Source organism: Patagioenas fasciata, chromosome 6 (genome assembly GCF_037038585.1).
Source record: "Patagioenas fasciata isolate bPatFas1 chromosome 6, bPatFas1.hap1, whole genome shotgun sequence".
Classification (NCBI taxonomy): Eukaryota; Metazoa; Chordata; class Aves; order Columbiformes; family Columbidae; genus Patagioenas; species Patagioenas fasciata.
In genome coordinates this window covers 20,796,306-20,817,192 of record NC_092525.1, presented here as the reverse complement: position 1 = coordinate 20,817,192, position 20,887 = coordinate 20,796,306, and the positions used below count along the sequence as shown (strand labels likewise).

Below are 20,887 nucleotides of genomic sequence, written 5' to 3'. Positions count from 1 at the left end.
GGCTCTTCTGTTCCCCCCCCCGCCTTCTTTTTTTTTCTCTTTTGGAAGAGCTTCGTGCCAAGTTGCATTATTCCTCTTCACCATGGTACTACCATGAAACCCGCCTGGTATGTTTGCCTGAAAATCGCAGGTTTTCATGGAAATTGTTTTTATCTCCACAACTCCCTTTGTCACCTCAGACGTGAAAAGAGGAGAAGGGCTTGGGCTCAAACCTGATCTCAGCAACAAAACATCTACAGAAAAGCACCACAACCCTCCAAATCCAGCATCATGGAAACTTGTCCTCCCAATGGGGCAGAAACCCCCAAAAAAGCCTTCTGCCATCTCCCTTGTGACACCAATGCAACACACTGCAACCCACTTTGCACAGCCTTCATTTAAAGCCCTTTGATGCTTGGGAAAAAGCCTGTACCGTTGGTGAGATTGTTTTGAAGGACTTTTTAAATGGAAATAGTTTCTTTTCTTGCAGCCCATCGTGGCAACCAGAGCCTGTCTGGCTCCTGTCAGGGAGCAAGAGCTCAGCAGCTCGTAGGGGGTGTCCTCTATTTCCAGCCTATTTACTGCTCCCTTGAGAAAGGCGCCTATAGATGCTCCAGTTCTCAGATGGAAGTTTGGAGGGACTCAGTTATTCAACAAACCAGTCCTTTCTAAATGCTGTCAAAGGAGTGATTTGATGCCTTTCAGTGCTTGCTATACAAAACACTGAAAGACCAGCAAACTTCAAAAGCCGCAGAAGCGGAGCTGGAGTTTGGCAGGAGTTCATTAGCTGCCTGTGTCCTTCTGTGTGTGGCTTGTAATTACATGCAGACCTGATGCCAAATCCTCATCTATCAAGGGGTACCAATTAACGTGCTGCTGGATGATTCACAGGTAGCTGATGTCAAGATTTATACAACTGGCATGCCAAATATCCCATGCTTTATTATTATATAGTCTTCTTTTTAAGCTGGCCTTTTTTCCTGTTTTCAAGTTAATGTCCAAGCGAGGCTTTGGCAGCAAAATTGGGATTCTCCAGCCTGGTCCCAGGCCACACACCAGTGGGTCTGATCCTGCTGTCACAGTCACAGCATCTGCAGGGACAAGTGCATCCCTTGGTACATGGGCCAAGGGCCTGCAAGTTGAACCACCTATTGTATTTTCCCTTTGTGTTAAGCATAATTTTCTGCTCCAAGGAGAGAAACTCTAAAATTGAGGTACAATTTGCACTCCATACTTGCCATTCCTGCTGCTTGTACCCTCTTACTCCCATCAGTAATAAAACAGAAACAGGAGGAGCTTTAATATTAACTGGAGAAACTCAGTAATCACGTACCTAAAAATGCTACTTCTACCTTTGGGATAAAAAAAATATTATTCAAACTACATCTCCTGCAGGAAAATATAGCATGGATCCTTGAACCAGAAGAAAGCCCTCCTCTTACTTGCAATCTGCATCCCTTCCCAGCCAGCTGGCTCCCAAAGCAGCCCTTGGCAATTAAAACCTTGGGAAGACAAACACAACAGCATGAAAACGAACCTTTTGTTTTCCTGCTTTTTCATTCTCATCTTGTGTTTGATCCCCAAACAGAAATGCAGGCACCAGTTTCTCAAAAAAAGAGAAAAAACCACGAGCCCAGTAGAGCATCTTGGCACCGACTTGGAGCAGATCTCCAAGCAGCCTGGTTTGCCACCACTGTTGGTTTCCCATGGAGAACAGGAGACCCAGCCCTCATTCCCTTCTTCCACTTTCTACTTTCCAAAACCGAAGGTGAGTCCACTGAACTTCAGTGTCTCGGTGGCCTTCTGTTCCAAGACCCACCATGAAACAAGTGGCACATGAGACACTCATGATTTCAGACTTACTGGAGTACAGCCACAGGAAACTAGGCACTCAAAACTCATGGATTTGGATGCATTAAGGATATATCTATAAAACCCAAAGGCCCTCTGTAACAGTAACTCAATAGGTTTTCCTCCTCATCCTTCACCTTTATCCTACAGCTTTCCCCAACATCCAGTTTCGATGTTATTTTTTTCTGACAGTTGTTTAGCACTCAGATGCTCATGTCTACCACTCACCCCTCCAGATACCCTCATCTCCATACATTTTCCTCTTTCTATCACACTTCTTGCCACCATACCATTGCAAGAAAATGCCTTCAGTCCTTGCAGGATAACTCGACGCCAGAAGGGCTGTGAGTACAACCCAACACTCGCACCACTTTATCCTTCTAATAAACCTTTCACAGCATTTGACAAAATACAGGTCTTGTCCAGCCATGAAAGCTTTCTTGCTTATCAGAAGAATTTTTAATCAACTGGAAGGAAAAACATGGCCTGACATTTTATTGCTTCCTTGCACTTTGCTTTTAGATGTTTTGGTTTTCTCCAATTTGTACTCCTGCTAATCTCTTTAACCAGGGATCAGTGGAAAGCCTCAAGTCTTTCATGCCCAGCAGTTTACCCAGATAATGTGGAGGCAGAGGAGCATGGGGGCAGCAGGGGTGGCCTCATAGTGGGGTGGGAGAAGAAGGCACCAGGCACCAAGCTCTCACACTCACTGCAGGTTCTGGGACATGGTTCTGTCCTGGCCACAATTACAAAACAACAAACAACGTCTGTGGGGAAGGGTCATAAGAAGTTCAGCTTTCCTCTATTAAAACCATCTGGTGCCTATAAAAAAAACCCAATTTGTTGGTTGGGATGGTTGGTAGCACCTCCTCCCTGCTCAGCTCTTCCTGGAACTTCTCAAGAGCATGGTGGCACTCAGGGGTGCCACCACTAAGGACAGGGCTGCTGTGGGAACAGGGGACCCAGTGGATGCACACCATGCTTTGGAGCCCTCCTGTTGTGAGGAAGATGCTCCAGCATCCATCTCATTTCACAGAATCATAGAATGGTTTGGGTTGGAACGGACCTTCCAAGCTCATCCAGTGCCACCCCTGCCATGAGCAGGGACATCTTCACCCAGATCAGGTTGCTCAGAGCCCCATCCAGCCTGGCCTGGGATGTCTCCACGGATGGGGCATCCACCACCTCTCTGGGCAACCTGGGCCAGGGTTTTACCACCATCATTGTAAAAAACGTCTTCATCACCTCTCCTTATCTAAGTCAGGCCCTTCTTTAGGAGGCACCTATCCCCCCAGCACCCCAGGCTCCTGCCAGAGTGCCCTCAGTGGGCCTGCAACTGAGCTGTGATTTTTGAGCAAAATAAAATGCTTTCTGAGCAAAATAAAACATGATGCCAGCCTGGGACACAGCAGAGGGTTTCTCCAGGTCAGAGGCACCAAGGGGTCATCCTCCTCCAGCATCAACAGCAAGAGGCATCGCCAAACCTACAGGGGAGATGGCGCAGGGGATGGGATGGGAACCTTTATTTTTCCCTTATTAAAAATAAATAAATAAATAAAAGCCTTAACCTTTCTTTTGTTTCCAACTGAAATAAAAGGAGAAGAAAAAAAAAAAAAAAAGAGAGAAGAGAGTTTACAGCCAGTTCCTCAGCCTGTAACACAAAACCACGCTGTGCTGGGAAACCTTACACCATGCAGCATCCAGCTCATGTACTCCTGCTCTGTTCACTGCCTCCCGGATGCTTCCCCAAGCTCAAACTGCCCTTGAGAGAAGCCAAGCCTCAGCCGCAGCTGAAAAGCCTCTTTGTTTGGATTCCCTTTCCAAATCAGCGTATCCTGAGAATGAACTCCCTCCCACCCCTCTTGCAAGGCTTTTTAATGTTCAGATGCCTTTGGCCATGGCCAAATTCACCAGCAGGTTTGCGGTCCTGTAATAAGTGTTCAAAACCTTGGTGCTGGAGCACGTACAGTGCTAGGAAATTTCTTCACGTTAAAGGAGAGAGGTGAAAAAAAAGTATTACAGAATTACTTCAAACGACCTTCTAATTGTGATTTGTGACTGGAGGAGCTAAGTCCTCCTTAATTAAACAATGGCTTTAATCAGACTTCTATAGCCTACATTAAGACACACCAGTGAGCTGGAGAGGCACTTTTTTATCTCTTAAACTGGCATAGTTGAAAGAAAACTAGGGGAGGAATCACTGCTCCTCAGAGAAACCCAAGCACAGGGTCTGGTTCCTACATGCACCACCAAGAGGATTTGACTCCAACTGCTGCCATCAACTTTCTATGCAACTTCAAGTCCATCAGTTGATTGCACCCAGAAATGAAACGCATTTTCCTGCACTGCCCACTTGGTCTGCAAGCTCAGGGGCTTATGTGAGTTACATCCATACAGCCCCTGGTATGCAACCGCGTTCCCTGCCTCCCTTGGGGTTTGCAAGTCCCCCAAGAACTTGCAGTCCTACAAAGGGCAGAAGGCGTGGCACTCCCACGGCAGGATCTCTGGTCTAGCACAGAGCCATCCAAGACTCATAAATAGTACCAAGGCAATTATTTCAGTTACAAATCAGAGCAAAACACAGCAGACCTTGCAGCAAGAGACTAACTGGAACATCAGCCCCACACCTCATCCTGAGCCAAAATGGTCAAACCTTTTCTTTGAAACCAGCCTCAGGCCCAGGACTTGAAGCAATTTCATCGGGGAAAAGTTGCTTTTCACTTGCAGTTAGCTTTTTAATTGACCTCAGCGTTATATATTTCTCTGTGAAAGCAAAATGCTGAGCATTTAAGCAGGTGGATTTTCAGACTGTGGACCCAGTCCTGCGCTTGTAAAGCAATACCCAATTTTGCAGACAACTTCAGCAAGAGCAAAAGCAAAGTTCTTTATGTTACATTCAGAGTTCAGATGCATCCCAAGCTCTGTTCCACTTGTCTACCTGTTTTAAACATACTGTGTCCCAAGACTCCGCAGTAGCTCTTAGACCTTTAGGCACTGGAAAAGTTATTTGTGCTCATGCACACAGGGATTTATCAAAACAGGCTTTCTCTAAAACTCTACTTGACTTTTCCATGGGTTTGCATTTGACGATGATACATGCCAGCTCACTCAGAAAAATAAATGCCACAAAACTTCTCCTTTAAGGAAAAAAAAAATACTAACCCTCACAACTCAATGCTTTAGAAATGCTTCCACATGCTAATCAGCCTCCTATTCAGCTCCAGACTGAATAGGACTCCAACAATGACAAAGAAATGCGCTGAACCTATTCCACATTTCATCCCCTTCACTCAAAATGTTGCTGTTACCTTGGTTTTCAGCCGCTTTGTGGGAGCTGCAGCAGAATGATGGCTGCATGCTAAAGCTGCAGGGATGGCCAAGAAATAAGGAATGCTAAATGAAAAAAATATACATTCTGAATTACAGGAAAAAATATTGAATTATTTGATGAGATAGTCACTGGTGCTGCAACTTTAATAGGACTAAATAAATGTTTTTTAAAAAGGAGGAGGCCTCTACTGAAAGCAGCCTCTTACAGTCTGGAAGTAAATGGAATTTTTTCATAGTTTGGCAAGCACAAGTGGGCTAGATCCCCCTCCAAGCCCTCCCTTTGATAATCAGACATTTGTGTTAGGTATTATTAACTACCAGGCATCCCAGGGCACCTTTCCCCTCCATATCCTTAAACAGAAAAATTTCAGCTCTTATTTTGGGAATAGATGAGCCAGTTCTGCTCCAACAGGTGATGCAGGGTCATTTCCTTTTTCTGCAGAACACAAAAGCACGGAAACAGAGCCACCGGGAAAGCTTTCGCAGGAATTGAGGTGAGGCGCTGGGGGACGGGGGCACACGTGTCCTGGGGACACAGTTCAGCCCGAGCTCTGGGAGCCACAGGCTTCCTTCATGGTTGTGTATCACTGAGGATCTGATTTCAAAAGGTACCTTGGGAGGCAGGTGACAGCCTAGCAGCAGCACTGAAGTTTGCAGGTTCACTGAAATTGTTTGGAGTTAGAAGTAGCTCTGACAACAACCCCACAGGCACCTGGGTGCATCCATACTGGAAACACTGCCCTCAAAGTGTGCCCTTCACTGGGTTCCAGCTCCCTGCCCACGCATGGACATGATGCTCCTTCACACTCCCTGTCTCCTTAGATGAGAAATTCCCAGAAGCACAAACCACTACAGGGACATGTCTGGGCAGGACTGAGGGCAGCAGGGCTCAAATCTGGGTACATGACTCCTCCTAGGGCTTCAGCTGGGCTGCAACCCAGGCAGCCAAGGGAGAAGCAGCTCCCCAAAAAGCAAGGGTCATCTGATCAGTGATCAAAGAGCAGCTGCAGACACCTGCTAACACCAAACGATTCACAGCTATCAACTTCAAAGGAGTTTTGCTGCCTGTTGTCAGCTTACTGTCCATCCAAAATTAGTCCACCAGCATCATTCAGAACATGAACACGCCCTGCCTTCATGGACCAGACCTGCTTACCAGCAGTCTGACACACTATTTTAGACTCTCCCTTTGGAAACTATCACTCTAAAGAGCAGGGGTCTTTGCAGAAAAGCCTTGGAAGCTTTGAAAATGCTTGTGGTGCGAGACCAGTTACCATGGCTGCTGTGCTGCTACAGAGACCGGAGCAAAGACCTTGCTGTCACCATCGGTGCAGTGGGAACAATAACCAGGGCTGGGCTGGCTGCTCGCTCAGGCCAGCTTCAAGCTGAGCCTTGCAGCTCGGCTTAAAGAAAGGCTCATCACACCACCCCAGAGCAGAGGTTGTAAATAACTTGCCAAGTGTCAAGAAGACAGGAAGCCCAGACCCCATTTGTCACATTGGCTTTCAAATTCATTTTGAGGCATGCAATGGTGTCTCAGCTTTGCATAAGCACATGCTGAATTAATAGTGACGGAACCAATATCTCTGTGCAGTCCCTGTCTCCAGCACACGCACAATCACATGCAAGGGCACTGCTGTAAAAGCTTACAAAAATGACCGCCAGTCTCGCTAATTTACAGTAAAACGAGTTGAAAGCTCATTACAGGTTGCTGTGCAACTTGTCACTTCCTTCGCGCAGCAGCAGGCTACAACCCTGACACTGCTGGGAAAACACAGCTCCCAGAGGGAGCATCATTTGTTTCAAGAGGGCTGGCTGCCCAAAACCACTAACCAGTAACTTTCACTTTCTCCGTTTAACCCCACAGAAGGAAGAACCACACTGTTCTCAGCTCCTCCAATGAGCAAAGCTGAAGTGGCTCCAAGATGCAGCCTACTGTTTGCAAACTCTCGAAGCGGTAAAGGACACCTCCATGCCACAGCCACCTTCACTGTTCAGGACAAGGTCTGGGTTAGCCCACCAATGCCAACCCAGCCTCAATTTGCTGTCTCTCTCAGCACCATAGGGTAAGCCCACTGGTACGGTTTATCAGAAAGGCTGGAGGCATATCCCAAGCTTCTCTGTGCCACCGCCAACAGAAGTTTCATGTGTTTTGAGCAAAGGATGAAAAATTATGGGAAATTCTATAGAACTATGAACGCTCTACACTGATTCAGTGTCATCACCATTGTCAGACCAAATGCAGCTTCATGTAAGCTTTGGCTGGCAGCCCCAGCCTGGCCCTGCAGCTCTGACTGAGAGGGCCATATGCTCAGATATGACAAGCTCATATATGGGTGTGAGCTACAGGCAACACCAGAACAAGAACACATGGCATAAAGAACACAGCCATCTTCAGAGCATCAGAAGCTCTGGAGTTAAATTTCACATTCTGCTTGTAATGTTTACTTGATGCAGAGAATCATTTTCCACCCTCTGTCTTCAAACATCCAATGCATGTGAAAAACAAGCCCATTTACGTGCCCAGCTTGAAAAGATGGAGTTCATAAGAATTTCTGATACTTAGAAACCCACCAGGACAAACCTAGTCTTCAAACCCTTTAATACATTGTCTTGGTAACAAACTTATGCTTAAGGTGGGTTTTCCAATGGTTTGCTTCAAAAGCTATATGAAAACACTTCAAATACCTCTTTTTTGGTGACATTCTGCCTCCACAAGTCTAACTTGAGGACCAGCTTCTGCCAATCATGATCCCACCATTACAATTATGCCATTGCATGCAGCTAGAGGACATTAAGGGATTCTCGAGCGTAACTTCCCAATAGCTGCTCCAACACAACCCTGTACACAGACACACGATCTGCCTCAAGGAGCTTTTCACCTGCTAAAAATCATGGAGCAGGTTGTGCTTCTCCAAGGCAGATGTCATGGGAGAGAGCATAACAGGGATAGATGGGGTGGCTTTGAAAGGGATACAAATGCCCTTGTGAGACAGGGACCATGGTGATCCATGAGGAGATGATCCAGATGATCCATAGAATGTCCTGAGTTGGAAGGGACACACAAGGATCATCGAGTCCAACTCCTGTCCCTGCATATGACAACCCCAACGCCCTCACACCACATGTCTGAGGGCGTTGTCCAGTTTCTTCTTAAATGTGTAATGGACAGGGCAGTCTCCTCCCAGGTTTTGGCAAGACCCCCCAGCAGGTGTATCTACAAAGCCAGAGCGAAGGCTGGGCGCAGGCAGTACCCCCATGCATGCAGCAGTGCAGCCTGCAGCACCATTTAGTGAGGAGGGAAGAACAGAGAGCTGCTTTAGCTTCTGCTCTACTGCTCTGCCACACCAGCCCGTGGAAAAGAAATAAAATCCTCATGCATATTTACAAAACTGACTTCAGATTTTACCATTGCAGAATAAATGCTGGATTACTCTAAGTTACTTTTTTTTTTTCCCTGAGGCTTTATCATTCACTTAGTTCTCATTTTCAAGCCCTTTTTTTTTTATTATGAAACCTGACCTATCAAAGAAAAACCCAGCACAACTGCAGAAGCCAGGGCCCTAAGACAGAACAAAAAGTAAGAAAAATAAAATAATATGACAGCACTTGTACTCAAACCTCAGCTGGCATCTTGCTGCGCTGGAGGGAAAGTCGCATCCGGGGAGGGGGTTTCCCTGCTGCCCCCTGCGACACAAGCCCCAGGGATGCACAGAGCTGGGGAAAGCTGCCGTTGGGATGGAAGGGGTTTTTAGGCTGCTGCTGCCTTTCCCCACACTGCCTGCAACAGGCACGTCCTTGTTCGAGGCACAGGCAGACTGGGCGACCACAACGGTCCCTTCTGGATTCCCATGGATGAAGCGGGAGCATTGTATGAACGAAACGGAGAGGATGGAGTCTGCTCTGCCAGAGCGAGCTGCAGAGGGAAGGGCTGGAGCTTTTTTGCCCCCCTCCCCCCTTTTAAGTGATTTCAGGCAGAGATGGAGGCACACAAACACCTTTCCCATCTCAGATGCAGGCAACTTAAGAGGAGCCCTGGTTTGCAAGACGGTGCCCATGCGGCGCGGGTTCCCCGACTGTGGTATGCAAACCATCTCTGGGCGGTATACAGAGGCACATGCATCTGGAGGATGTACTGTCAGCCTGTATCTAGACAAACAAAGCCAGACCAAAACAGCCTAAGAAAGGTATGCATATTAAATTGAGATTTAAAGAGTATAAAAATATTCTGTTTGATCTGGGAGTGATGTTTATGTTATTTTCTGTGCTCACTACAAACAGAGACGATAAAAAAAAATGTCATCTACTGTAACTGTGATCCCATCTTCTGCCTGTCTAAGAAGCAGGTACACAAGATTCAAAGCACCTCTGGCCATGAAGCAGTTGCACATAATCCTGCTTTCCTGGAGACACATCTTCAGGTTTGCCAAATTCCACCAACTCAGGAAAGCCAGCAGAAGCCCCAAGGACTCAGTCTGCCATAGGTACAGCATTTCCTTGTTCTGCAATTAACACCTCAAGTATAATTGTCACTAATAACCTGCTCTTGATAGGGTTTTTGGTTTTTATAAAGCCAATGCAAAAAAGAAAAACTGTATTTTAAACATCACCAAAATATTTATCTCTTTTTTTCTTCGAGACATCTTTGACTCTTCTGGTCTTCCAAGAGACTGGCAGAACTAAGGATTGGTATCTTGCTTTAGATGCTGACTGTTTGCTTAACAGGAAGCTTTTCAAGGCTCAAAAAATCTCCTTTACTCCCAAGCGATGGTGGGATACAACCACACAACATGCCAAGATGGCACCCCTGCAAACTTGCCTTTGCCGAAGCACTTGCAGACCAGCCATCCCCAAAACAGACCTTGCTGCCTCACAGGGAGCTCGCTGCCATCAGGAGAAGCTACAGGAATTAAAATAAGCGATACATAAACATTAATGACCAAACCCCATCTAGGGATGCTCAAAACACGATGACGACTCTCCGCCCACACAGCTTCTCATGTGTGGTATAGACTCAGTCCTCTCCCAACACAGAGAAGACACATCATGGAGAAGACAACTCCAAAGTGTTGGGACTGCCCGTCTGGTTTAGTACAGTCAGATCTCATTGTCCCTTGCTGAAAATAAGAAATGGCTCAGCCAGCAGTTTCTTCTAGAGCATATAGCAAGAAGTTATCTACAGGACAAGTGAGCTCTGCATGCAGGGTAGTCTTAAAAAAAAAAAAAAACAAAAAAGAAAAAAACACCCAACCCAAACAAAGCAAAGTTACTTAGCTCATCAAATTCAACTTTACAGCATCCAAATAACTCTAACCTCATCCCGTCTTTAATTCCTCCCACTCCTTGCACACAAATGACAATCCCAGGCCTGTTTACACCAATTTCCATGACAGAGCAGCAGAGCCTCCGGTGGAGCTCAAACCCTTTTTGCTTCTGAAAGCTGGACAACACCACAATTTTCTACATAGAAGAGGAAAGTTAAGAGTAATCTAAACTGTTAACCCAAATTTTAATATTGTATCCCCACTTTACATAAACATGTCAAGGTCCTGCTACCATAAATATTTACTTTCAAAGTTTATTTTAGCATCAAGCTCACTACAGGAGAGGTGATGACAAATTTCTGAGAAAGCTGAAGAGATATTAAGGTCGTAAGAGGCCTATCCACCTGTTGCTTCAAAACCTCTCAAAGGCAGTAAAACTTGTGTTGTGTAGATTAACTGGGACTACCGGAAGAGAGATAATTAAACTAGAAACAGAAAATAAGACACACAGTAAATTATGTGCAGTTTATGTCTCACTAGCCTGAAACACATGCTCCCAATAAACCAAATTTTCACAAGCCTAGGAAGCAGGTATGCCAGATGAAATCCCTCAATTTTATAGCACAAGCACAACTTTTGGGAAGCTGTTCTACCTGCACAAGCTGCACAAATATAAACTACTGAAGACCCTAATCTGCTCTATCAGCCTTGCTGACACAGCCTTCCCCTCTTCCAAGATTAAATGCTTGACTCGGTGCCTGTCAGCAGAGCACAGGTGGCTGGTCAGAGTTTTCTGAATGTGGAGAGTCCCTGCTAATGGGACAAAGAGCATGTCTGAGGGGAGTAAATTTAGCCTTAAATGTTACTACCTATGTGGGGGCAGACTCCAAAAAATCATAGAATAGTTTGGATTGGAAGGGAACTTCAAAGCTCCCCCAGTCCAGCCCCTGCCATGAGCAGGGACATCTTCACCCAGCTCAGGTTGCTCAGAGCCCCATCCAGCCTGGCCTGGGATGTCTCCAGGGATGGGGCATCCACCACCTCTCTGGGCAACCTGGGCCAGTACTTCACCACTCTAACCGTAAAAAATTTCTTCCTCATGTCTAGTCTGAATGTGCTCTCCATTAATTTAAAACCATCACTCCTTGTCCTATCACAACAGGCCCTGTTAAAAAGTCTGACCCCATCTTTCTCATAAGTCTCTTTTAAGTACTGCAAGGCTGCAATAAGGTCTCCCTTGAGCCTTCTCCCACCTCAAGGGTCAGGGCAGGAGGCTCGGAGGGTTCTCCAAAGCTCTACAACATGAAGACACTGGCCAGCTTAGTGGGGGCAACCTCAGCTCCCCCAGCTGAGCTCCTCAATCACATTTTCAGATGTGTCACGGTGACCAGTGAGACAGGGACACAGCAACAGTGACTCTTCCACTCCACCAAGCTTGCCTGCAGCCCTAACAATTTCAGGAAGCATCTTCTAATTCTCTGAACAGAGCCCTCCTGAGAGGAGGAAGCAGATGGAGAAAGTTAATTTCCCCCCTCACATGACCTGCTTTAATAAATGCACACTCAGTTCTTTTCTGTCTCTTTTACCGAGTTAAGCGCCAACATGAAATTTCTGGGAAGTTCACAGTGTTGGTGACGAAACCTCTTGTTCATGCAAGAAACCAGGAATATGTCAGTGCCAAGAGCACCCATTAGAGTGGGGTATTCCAAAATATTCAACTCCACGCCAACCCAATGCAAGTTGGAAATGCAGGAGAAACGGGGTTCTCGTTCAGCAGATCTTCATCCAACCTACTCCACCAGCAACACACTTCTGCCTACAGTTCAACGACTTTGCTCTCTGTGATCCCCAAAGAATGGAGATACAAATCTTCCCCTTATGCATTTACTATCAAGATAACCATTGTACTTAACAATGAAAGACAAAAGTGGATCTTTCTAACGACTCGCACCAAATTAAAGCTGAGGGAAGCCCCTGATAGTGCTGCTTTACTTATTCTGACTTTCTTAGATGTTTATGATAATTGTCTTCTGCGTAATTTGTTTAAATTTGTGTGTAAACAAAGAAGGGTTTGTACACATCTACAACCTCCAAGAGGGCTGACGTGTCATTTCTGAAAGGCATTTCAGCCATAGCTTAATATTTTCATTTTCCCCCCATAGGAAACCAATTCAGGTCCGAATTACGGCAGTACCTGCAGTAGAAGTCAATGCAGCGTCACAGACCTCTGCAAATCAAATGACCGGTTTTAATATTTCCTAAAGTGGCCCTCAAATGAGCAAAAGCCGTCTGTTTCCCTGCTACTCCAAATGTCTTTGGGCAGCCGCTCAAGAGGCGTAACTCAGTTTAACTGCACTGGGGGCCATTGGCCATGCGCCTACATGCACCAGCAGAAGACCTCTATGAGTACCTCCACCTTTAAACAAGTCATTTCACCCAGTTCTGCTTCTCATTATCTTACACAGGAGTCTATTTCTTTACTGAACGTGTAAATACCCATCAACTTGTATCTGTCCATCTTTCTCTTACAGGCTTCAGCTAGAGCATGTTTTTTTCACCTTCAACTCATGCCCAGTCATACACCAGCAGGTCCAATACTACTGGTCTGGGTGTATTTGAAAAAGCCCATCCCCAAACACACATCATGGACTATCCATCATGTAATTGCTTCCCTTACCACATCCCACCTGTGCTCTTCACCTGATGGTGATCAGCTGGATCTAAGCTTTCCTTCAGCTGTTGAACTCATGCTCTTACTTCTAAATGCTCCTTACACTTAAACAAACAAACAAACAAAAAAAGAAAAAAAGAAAAAAAAAAAACACCAACTAACACTGATGTTTACTTTCCGATTTCCACCGGTAGTAATGTGAAACAAAGTAACAATCACAGTTTTTACTGTATCTCGTTATTCTCCGCTAACAATACCTTCCAGTGATGCTTGATAAGTTTTGTTTACCCAAACTATCGCAAGTAGAATAACACATGTCAACTAAGTGCTTTTGCATTTAGGACCCTTAGTCTTGAGAAGGGGAAGAAATCCCTTTACCCATTGAAATAGCACTTACTCATGCCAGGAAGGCCTGAAGTTAAGAAAACTAGCGTAAATAAAAGTTTGAAAGTTCTGACTCCTAGGAGTTGTGTTTTACTAGAAATCCAACCTTCTGTTTAAATAAGTGAGGTACGTCAAACTAGTTATGTTTCTACTTACATTAGTTTCATATATAGGATAAGTATTTTTATTTTTTCCAGATACAAGACGATGAAGTTTTCTGCACTGGCCTCTATTCTTGTGGGAATATAAAGAGAAAACCATGCCTCTCTTCTTAATGTATTAGTGCCTTGTAATATACACCAGATGATCAATAAACTACATAAAAATTAAATCAAACTGACAGTCTTTAAAAAATGGGCTCTAAGCAGAAACAATTGTTTTAAAGACTGTGGTGTCTGGAGTATTAAACTCACGTGCTGTTGTGTTATTAATCTCTTTGTTGGAAGCCAGTTGATTTCCCCTGCCTGTGTCTGTCAATTAAATATTCAGCATTGCAGCCACAATTGAACAGTTGATGTTTTGGCATGCAAAAATCTTTTTAAAGACAGACTGTTGACAGTTTCCTTACATGCCGTACTATTTCCAAAAGCCAAGCTAGCAAGCTAAGACCTCTGCCAGGGACTACGAGATGCCCGAGAGCACTTCAAAGCCAACTTTTAAAGAAATGAGTTTAGCGAGGTGCCAGCACTAAGTCCAAGAAGGGGAGAGGGGAAAAAAGACAGAACCACTGGTGAACCAGACACCCGAGCAACAAAGTAACTACAGTGACAAGAGGGTTTTTTTTTCCATCGTTATTAAAAAAAATAAAATAAAGTAGTACATCCAAGCGGGGCGGTTTGTGGCAGCCGTAAGAGCACTACCCCCACCTGGAGCTGGCCCCGGCGCCGACCGAGGTGCCGCTGGCCGGGCAGGCGGGGGGTGTGAGGCCCTGCCCGGGGGGGCCCCTCCGGGGGCGCATCCTCGAGCTCACAGTGCCCCCTGCGCCCCGCCGGCAGCCGGGCCACCCCCCCAAAACCCACCCACCCTGCGTTCCCCCAGCGCCAGGTCAGGCAGTGGCGGGGAGAAACAAAAAATAAATAAATTTAAAAGTAAATCGAGGTGTGAGGGGTGCTGTGCCCACCATTTTGCGCGGGGAGCCGGCTGTCCCACGGCTGCCTCATCCCCCCCCGCGCCCACCCCCATTGTGACCCCGGCGGAACGCGCTCCCCGACCCGGCCGGTGCCGCCGCCGCTGCTGCCCCGTTCCCCGCTCGCCTCGGCCGGCGGCCCCGCTCCGCGCCCCGCTCCGCTTTTGTTTGGGAAGCGGCGCGGCCGGGGCACGGCCGAGCTCTGCCCGCCCGTCCTCCACCAAACTTTCCCAAAGTAGGAGTCCGGGGGGCTGGGGAGGAGGTTGGGGGTGGTTGAAGGGGAGAGGAGCGGAGGGAAGGGGCACGGAGCCCCGCGGAGCTCCCGCGCCTGCTCACCCATGACGAGGCAGAGGAAGTCGAGGCAGATGAGCAGGGCTTTCTTGCTGCTGCTCTTGGCCGGGTTGTTGTTCAGCGCCGGGCTGCCCCCATTCTTGCTCTCCGGCGGGATCGCCTTATCGTACTTGTAGCTCTGCATTATCGGGGGCGAACGCCCGAGCCGTGCCGAGCCGAGCCGGGCCACGCCGAGCCGAGCCGGGCCACGCCGAGCCGAGCCGCACCGCCGGGCTGGCAGGCGGTGAGCCGGGGAGGTGCTGCCCGCGCCGCCGGAGCCGCTCCCGGCCTCTCCGGTGAGGCACGGGAGGCGAAACGCAGGCGGGTCTTCCAACAACAACAACAACAAAAAAATAGCAGAACAAAAACAAAACAAGCACAAAACCACCAGCAAAGGAGGGGCAGGAGGGAAGGGAGAGCGAAGGAGAAGTTTGCGGGTGTCCCAAGGCGGTGGAAAAGTCCTGGAAGAAAAGCCGGGAGAAGAGATAAAAAATATATGTATATATGTATGTATCAGGATCTCAGTACGCGGGGGGAAAACGTGCGGAGCGAGGAGCTGGGCGACGCGGGCAGGTGGGCTCCGCGCTCTGATCCGCGCTCTGCTCCGCGCTGCGCTGGGGTCTCCCGCCGCGCCCGCCCCGGCCGCTCTGGGAGCCACCGGCTTGTTTCTGCACTTTTATTTCGCGAGGTCCTTTCCACCCCTTAGGAAAAAAAAAAAAAAAAAAAAGAAAGAAAAAAAAATCAGTCACTTCGCCTCGGATGGGATATCCAAGTAAGCACAGCCCCTTTCCTGCATCTGACATTTTACATAGATAATTAACTCCACATTTTTTTCCTGAGGGAAGTTTAAAAAAAAAAAAAAAAGTCAGGAACTAAAAGTTTTTTCGCAGACCAAAGGAGAGAAGGAGGGTGCCTCTAGCGTTCACACACCAGAGAGAGGAGTGCGATGGGAGAGGGGGCGGGGGGAAGGAAAACAACCAGCCGATCCAAGGCTGGAGGACTCCCGAAAAGTGGTAATGGTGTGAAGGGGAGAAAGCTGGTAACAAATAACTTTAAACACATTTCTCCTGTTTTGTTTTTTTCCCTGACCTCCAGCTCTGCTCCATGTGCTGAGACAGATCCTTTTTGAGGGGACGCAGTGTGTATGGTACCCATGGACCCTGGTGCCTGGCAGGGCCGAATTCCGCTCTGTGTGCTCACAGGTGAAGGATTGGTTTGGCCATGACACCCTCCCGTGGGTACCACCACCCAACCACGGCATCTTCACTCTCCTGCACCAGCAATACGACCTCCATAAAGTGCAGAACAAGAGCGTTTGGAGTTTGGTGAGGGATTATTATGTTGGTTAATCGTCCCTTTGGTCTAATTAAAAATCATCAAGGAAGTAAACGAAAGGTTTCCCAAGAACCCTGGGCTGGCAGGATAGTGATGCTAGCAGCTCCAAGCAGCGCAGCCAGGGATGCAGGTGGTGGGAAGAGTGTGTGAAGCTGCTCAGGATGGTATCTAACCGCTTTTCTTCTTTTTTTTTGTTTGTATATCTGACCTCAGCCTTCTGTCTATGTGCTGGCAAACCATGACCAGGCCAAATCCTGTGCCTGGACACATATCCTGCTGTGTCCCCAGCATCTCCCTGCCTGCAGGGGCAGGCAGGCAGGGAGGGCAGGTAGGGCCCCCCAGCAAGGACATGCTTCCCTGCTGCTTTTCACAGAGCTGCAGACTGTAACCTGAGTGCTACAGATTGCGCCTTGGCAAGGGCAGGTTTTCCAGGAATCTGTTTAGACACATACCTGGGCACACTGGGGCCAACCTAGGAGGAACAAAGCAAAGTGTTTTCATATTTTATATGTGTGGTGTAAAAAGAAAGGGGAAAACAGACCTTGGACTTTCTTCCAACTCTTTCATTACACCTCAGCGACATGCACTCGGGTGTCATCTCCCACCTTACTTTTGAGGAGATGGCTCTCTTTTGCCCAGTATCACTCTGTGGCACTGAACACAAACCCATCAGTTTTGGCCCAAAATGGTGCCCCACAGTGATGGCCATGCACCCAGGCCCAAGCTGCCTCTGAAGGACACATCTCAAGGTCTCTCTCTCATTCCCCTGACCATGTTGCCTAATTTAGGCTCCTCAAATGCCTGAAAGAATTCTCACGTGGGAATTCTCCCCCAGCCCAGGGGACCAGCCCACACCAGCTGCGGGCACACTGCCCAGCCCAGCTCACCACCTCTGCTGTGGGGCCAAGCATCCACCCGGCCCTGCACCCTTCAGAGCCTGGCCCTTGTGAGAGGAGCTCACAGCTTTCAGCAGCTGCTTTCAGCCTCCCCAAATCTGCTAAACTGAAAATGATCCTCATGCAAATTTCCCTGGGCTAAATTCAATCTTGCATTTAAAACAAGAAAATAAATTAAAAAAAAAAAAAAGAGACCTGACATTGTAACAGCAAACAAACAAACTTTTTTTGTACTTAAAGGGAAATTAAAATTATACTTTCATATTTGCATTTACAAGACCCCTCAGGCTACTAATGTTTGCATTTTCATAACAAAAAAGATTGTACTGTTAATTGATGCAAGCAAGGGCACACAAATAAGTCTGAATCTCAGACAATTTCTTAAGGGAGCACCCACTACAATTGCTCGGTTCACACTTGACAATGGGTAAGTCAGCAGCCCCAAAAAGCAGCTTCTGTGCTTTTGTCAATAATATGCAAGAGATTCATTGATAATAATTGTTTATTCACAAATGCAATTATTTAATACAGCATGCAACAGCTATCCACTTAGGGCTCAGCTTTTCCTTTCAGATTCTAAATTCTCACTATGGACTGAAGGTTTTTTTCTTGATATAAATTAACTGAGCCAATTGCATTTATGTTATCAGTGAATTTTGCCCAACATTTTTGGAGGCTGACTGATCTCACAACATTTTCACCATTTTCGTGTCTCAGCTGGACTAGATAGCCCGTGACCAAGGAATGCAGCACTGATATAACCTATAGGAAAATAAAATAGTTGTGGTAATGCTTGTTCTTGCCCAGATATAAACATTAAGATATTTCAGAACCCAACAATATTAAAACAGGAATTGTGTTATGTTCAGTGTTGTCATTTTAAGAGAATCATCTCTTTAAGACTACTCCTCTTACAGGAAAAGGGGCGGGAGCTGGATGCTGTCTTCCTATGGTAGGACATGACTACATGGAAACCTGCTCATTTTGCAGCAATAATTTAAAATGGAGAGAAGCTCTTCATCCTTCAGCATGACCAGTCACCATGATCCAGGTCAAAGGGCATAGTTCTGTTAAAAAAAAAACCCACAAACAAAAGAAACAACCACCACCACAAAAACCACCCACACCAAGTCCAAGGAGACAGTAAGGTCTGGTTTGGGGAAAAAGAAAAAGGAGCCTGGCAAGAGCTTGTATTTCCACCTGGTACACAGAGAGGGTTTGGGGAAAGAGAAGGGAAACAGCTCCAGTTTCTGCTCTGAGGCTCATAGAAGCAGTTTATCCTATAGGTCACTTAATAGAATATAACTATTTGTTAGAGCAGGGAGCAGATCTGCAGCCTGCTCTTACACTCCCACTTACCCCATCCCACTCCCCTTAGCCCAGCACAACTTTAATTAGTCCCTACAAGGTGTTCAATTAGTGCAGCATCACTGACAGTGTCAGCTCTGCCCCTTGCCCATGCAGCTCCCCTGCTCCCAGGGCTGCTACATTTGCAAGCACAGAGAATCCCACTCTTCTGACATCCTGACAAGAACAATGTTGCAGGACAGTTTGATGTCTAAAGTGTGTGTGGCTGGACACTTATTTTGATGCACAGCCCAGCACCAAACCAGTGCTGCCTTCTCAGACCCACACCAGGGTTTTAGACAGGAATCCACTTTGTTTTTCCATCACATGGAAGCTTTGGCAGTAGCTCTTCTGGAGAGGGGACATGCAGCAGGGCAGGACCAGGCCCTGCCTATTGTATTTCTTGGAGCTGTTCATGACCACGTCTATAGCAAACGTAAAATAAGAAAGTGAGCTGTACTCAGTATGCTGATTGTTATCTCTATATTATTTGAGATTGTTCCACAATGAACAGGGAAACTGGGGCAAAGTTCCGTGCTGCTGAGCATCAGGTCACCTAAACTGGAGTCATGAGGCCAGAATACCAGTAAACTTCTGGGAAGTCCAAAGCTGAGCCACCACTACTCTGTTGAGGACTATTTTTAGCACCAGCAGCTGCTGCTGGAGAAAACACAAGAGGGGCTGCAAGTGGTGGGGAGGGTTAACATTGCCAACCCCAGGCCAAGGCAGGAGGAGGTGAAGGGCAGGAGAGCTGCCATGTCCCCTGCCTGGCCACCTTCACCGGTGCTGGGTTGTCCAACCCACGCAATCATTGCTGCCCTGTTAAGAAATGTTTGCTAAGGCTGAACTTAGACCTGTCATTGCAGAGAGAGGCAAATAAAAGTGAAATCCAAAGGGGGCCCAGTTCTGCCCTCTCCAATGCCACGGGGAAGAATCAAACCTCATAAATCTTCAGGTCATTTTAAAAAATAACTGATAAATGTCATCCTGATACAGGGTTTGCTGCTCTTCAGGAAACTGGGTGTCCAGATGGATGCAGGCCAGGAGGCTCATCCCTCAAGCATGCGCCACAGTGACCCATGGGGTAGGGAGCTCCGTGGTCAGAGTGGTTCCTGGCATCCCAAATCACTCATAGTCAGATGCATTCGATTTGCCAACAGCCTTCAGAAGTCCAGGCTGTTTTGAAACCATCTTCTGTACTGCTGCCAAGTTTCACAATCCTGGTGTTTCTCCTTAATTTAATGTAGTTCCCCTGAATCTTGCTGGCTCCTGAACTGATCAGAAGATTCCACTTCTCATTATTACAAAGAGAAAAAAAAAAAAAATTAAAAAAAATCAAATGACATGGTTATGACAAAAAGCTCGAAAATGTGACCTCTACATCTCATCAGAAAGATCAAAATGCACTAGCTGTAGGAGAGGATACCTTTTGATTTAATCTGATGATTTTTCTGAAGGCCACATCTCAAGATTTGAAGGAGCCTGATTTATGCTTTGGCGGCACTGAGGGCCGGTAACACTTCACGTCCAGCCCGGGTTATGCCTCTGTCTTCAGTACACCATCCTCAAAAAAGAGAATAACAGCACCACCTACTGCCCTTCCTTAGCAGTTGCTTGGAAAAACAAATTCTTCGGCTCCATCAAAGCAGCTGCAGCAAGTCATGGCTACGGTTTCCTCCTGCCTAGTGATACATCTCCGTATTGATGAAGAAATTGGAGCAAACTTGTACTGCAAAAATCAAAAGCAGTGTCTTAATTACAAAAGACGCACTTTAATTATTAGAAATTCCAGCCCTGAATAATACACTTTCTCTCCAACTGTTGGCATTAAAAAGGATTCCAATAGGCCAGTATTTTCATATAGTGCCTTCAAATCCTTTCATGTGTTTATTAGCAGGGCCTTCAAGGTCTGTCTGTATAATTCACAATTTCTACTGGGCAGACATTTTCGCCATCAACAACTGTTAATGAAAGAGGTGGCACATTGCCGTTCATTTAAACCTGGTAAATCTGGGTCTGTGCTCTGCGTTTGCAAGCTCCCAGAAGTTTGTTTCAAAGTCAAGAATGTGCCATGGTTAAATTACGCTTCTAGGTCAGGATCTAAATGAAAGCCCCGTTATTAACAGCCGTCTCAGAGGAAAGGTCCACACGCGAGGTTCCAGCCCTGAATTGATTACTGGTTAACTCAGGGTAGTTAACACATTTGTAATGTCTGGTCTGGACACTTCCCAGATGTTTGTTGCAGGATACAAACATTTGTGGTTTATAATGTAAACAGGCAGAGCTACATTTTTTCAGCCTGGACTGATTTCTGGTCACAAACTGTCTCAATAGCCTGGTTGAAAGTGCTCAGCATCTAAATGAAAAGTGTAAG

At 46.6% G+C, this 20,887-nt stretch overlaps 1 protein-coding gene and 1 long non-coding RNA gene across 2 annotated transcripts in view; one reads left to right on the top strand and one right to left on the bottom strand.

Annotated features, from left to right (window-relative positions):
- PLPP3 (phospholipid phosphatase 3) overlaps nucleotides 1-15,498 on the bottom strand; it is a 44,528-nt gene extending 29,030 nt beyond the window's left edge. The window contains exon 1 of the mRNA XM_065842162.2: nucleotides 14,942-15,498. Within this exon, the coding sequence (XP_065698234.1) occupies nucleotides 14,942-15,080 (139 nt within the window). The 5' untranslated portion in view covers nucleotides 15,081-15,498. The remainder of the gene's footprint in view (nucleotides 1-14,941) is intronic.
- Nucleotides 14,732-20,487, top strand: LOC139828282 (uncharacterized). The gene is made up of 3 exons (XR_011739718.1): nucleotides 14,732-14,840; nucleotides 16,031-16,260; nucleotides 19,510-20,487. It is a non-coding gene; the product is annotated as an uncharacterized lncRNA (long non-coding RNA).
- The last annotated feature ends 400 nt before the right edge of the window (nucleotides 20,488-20,887 follow it).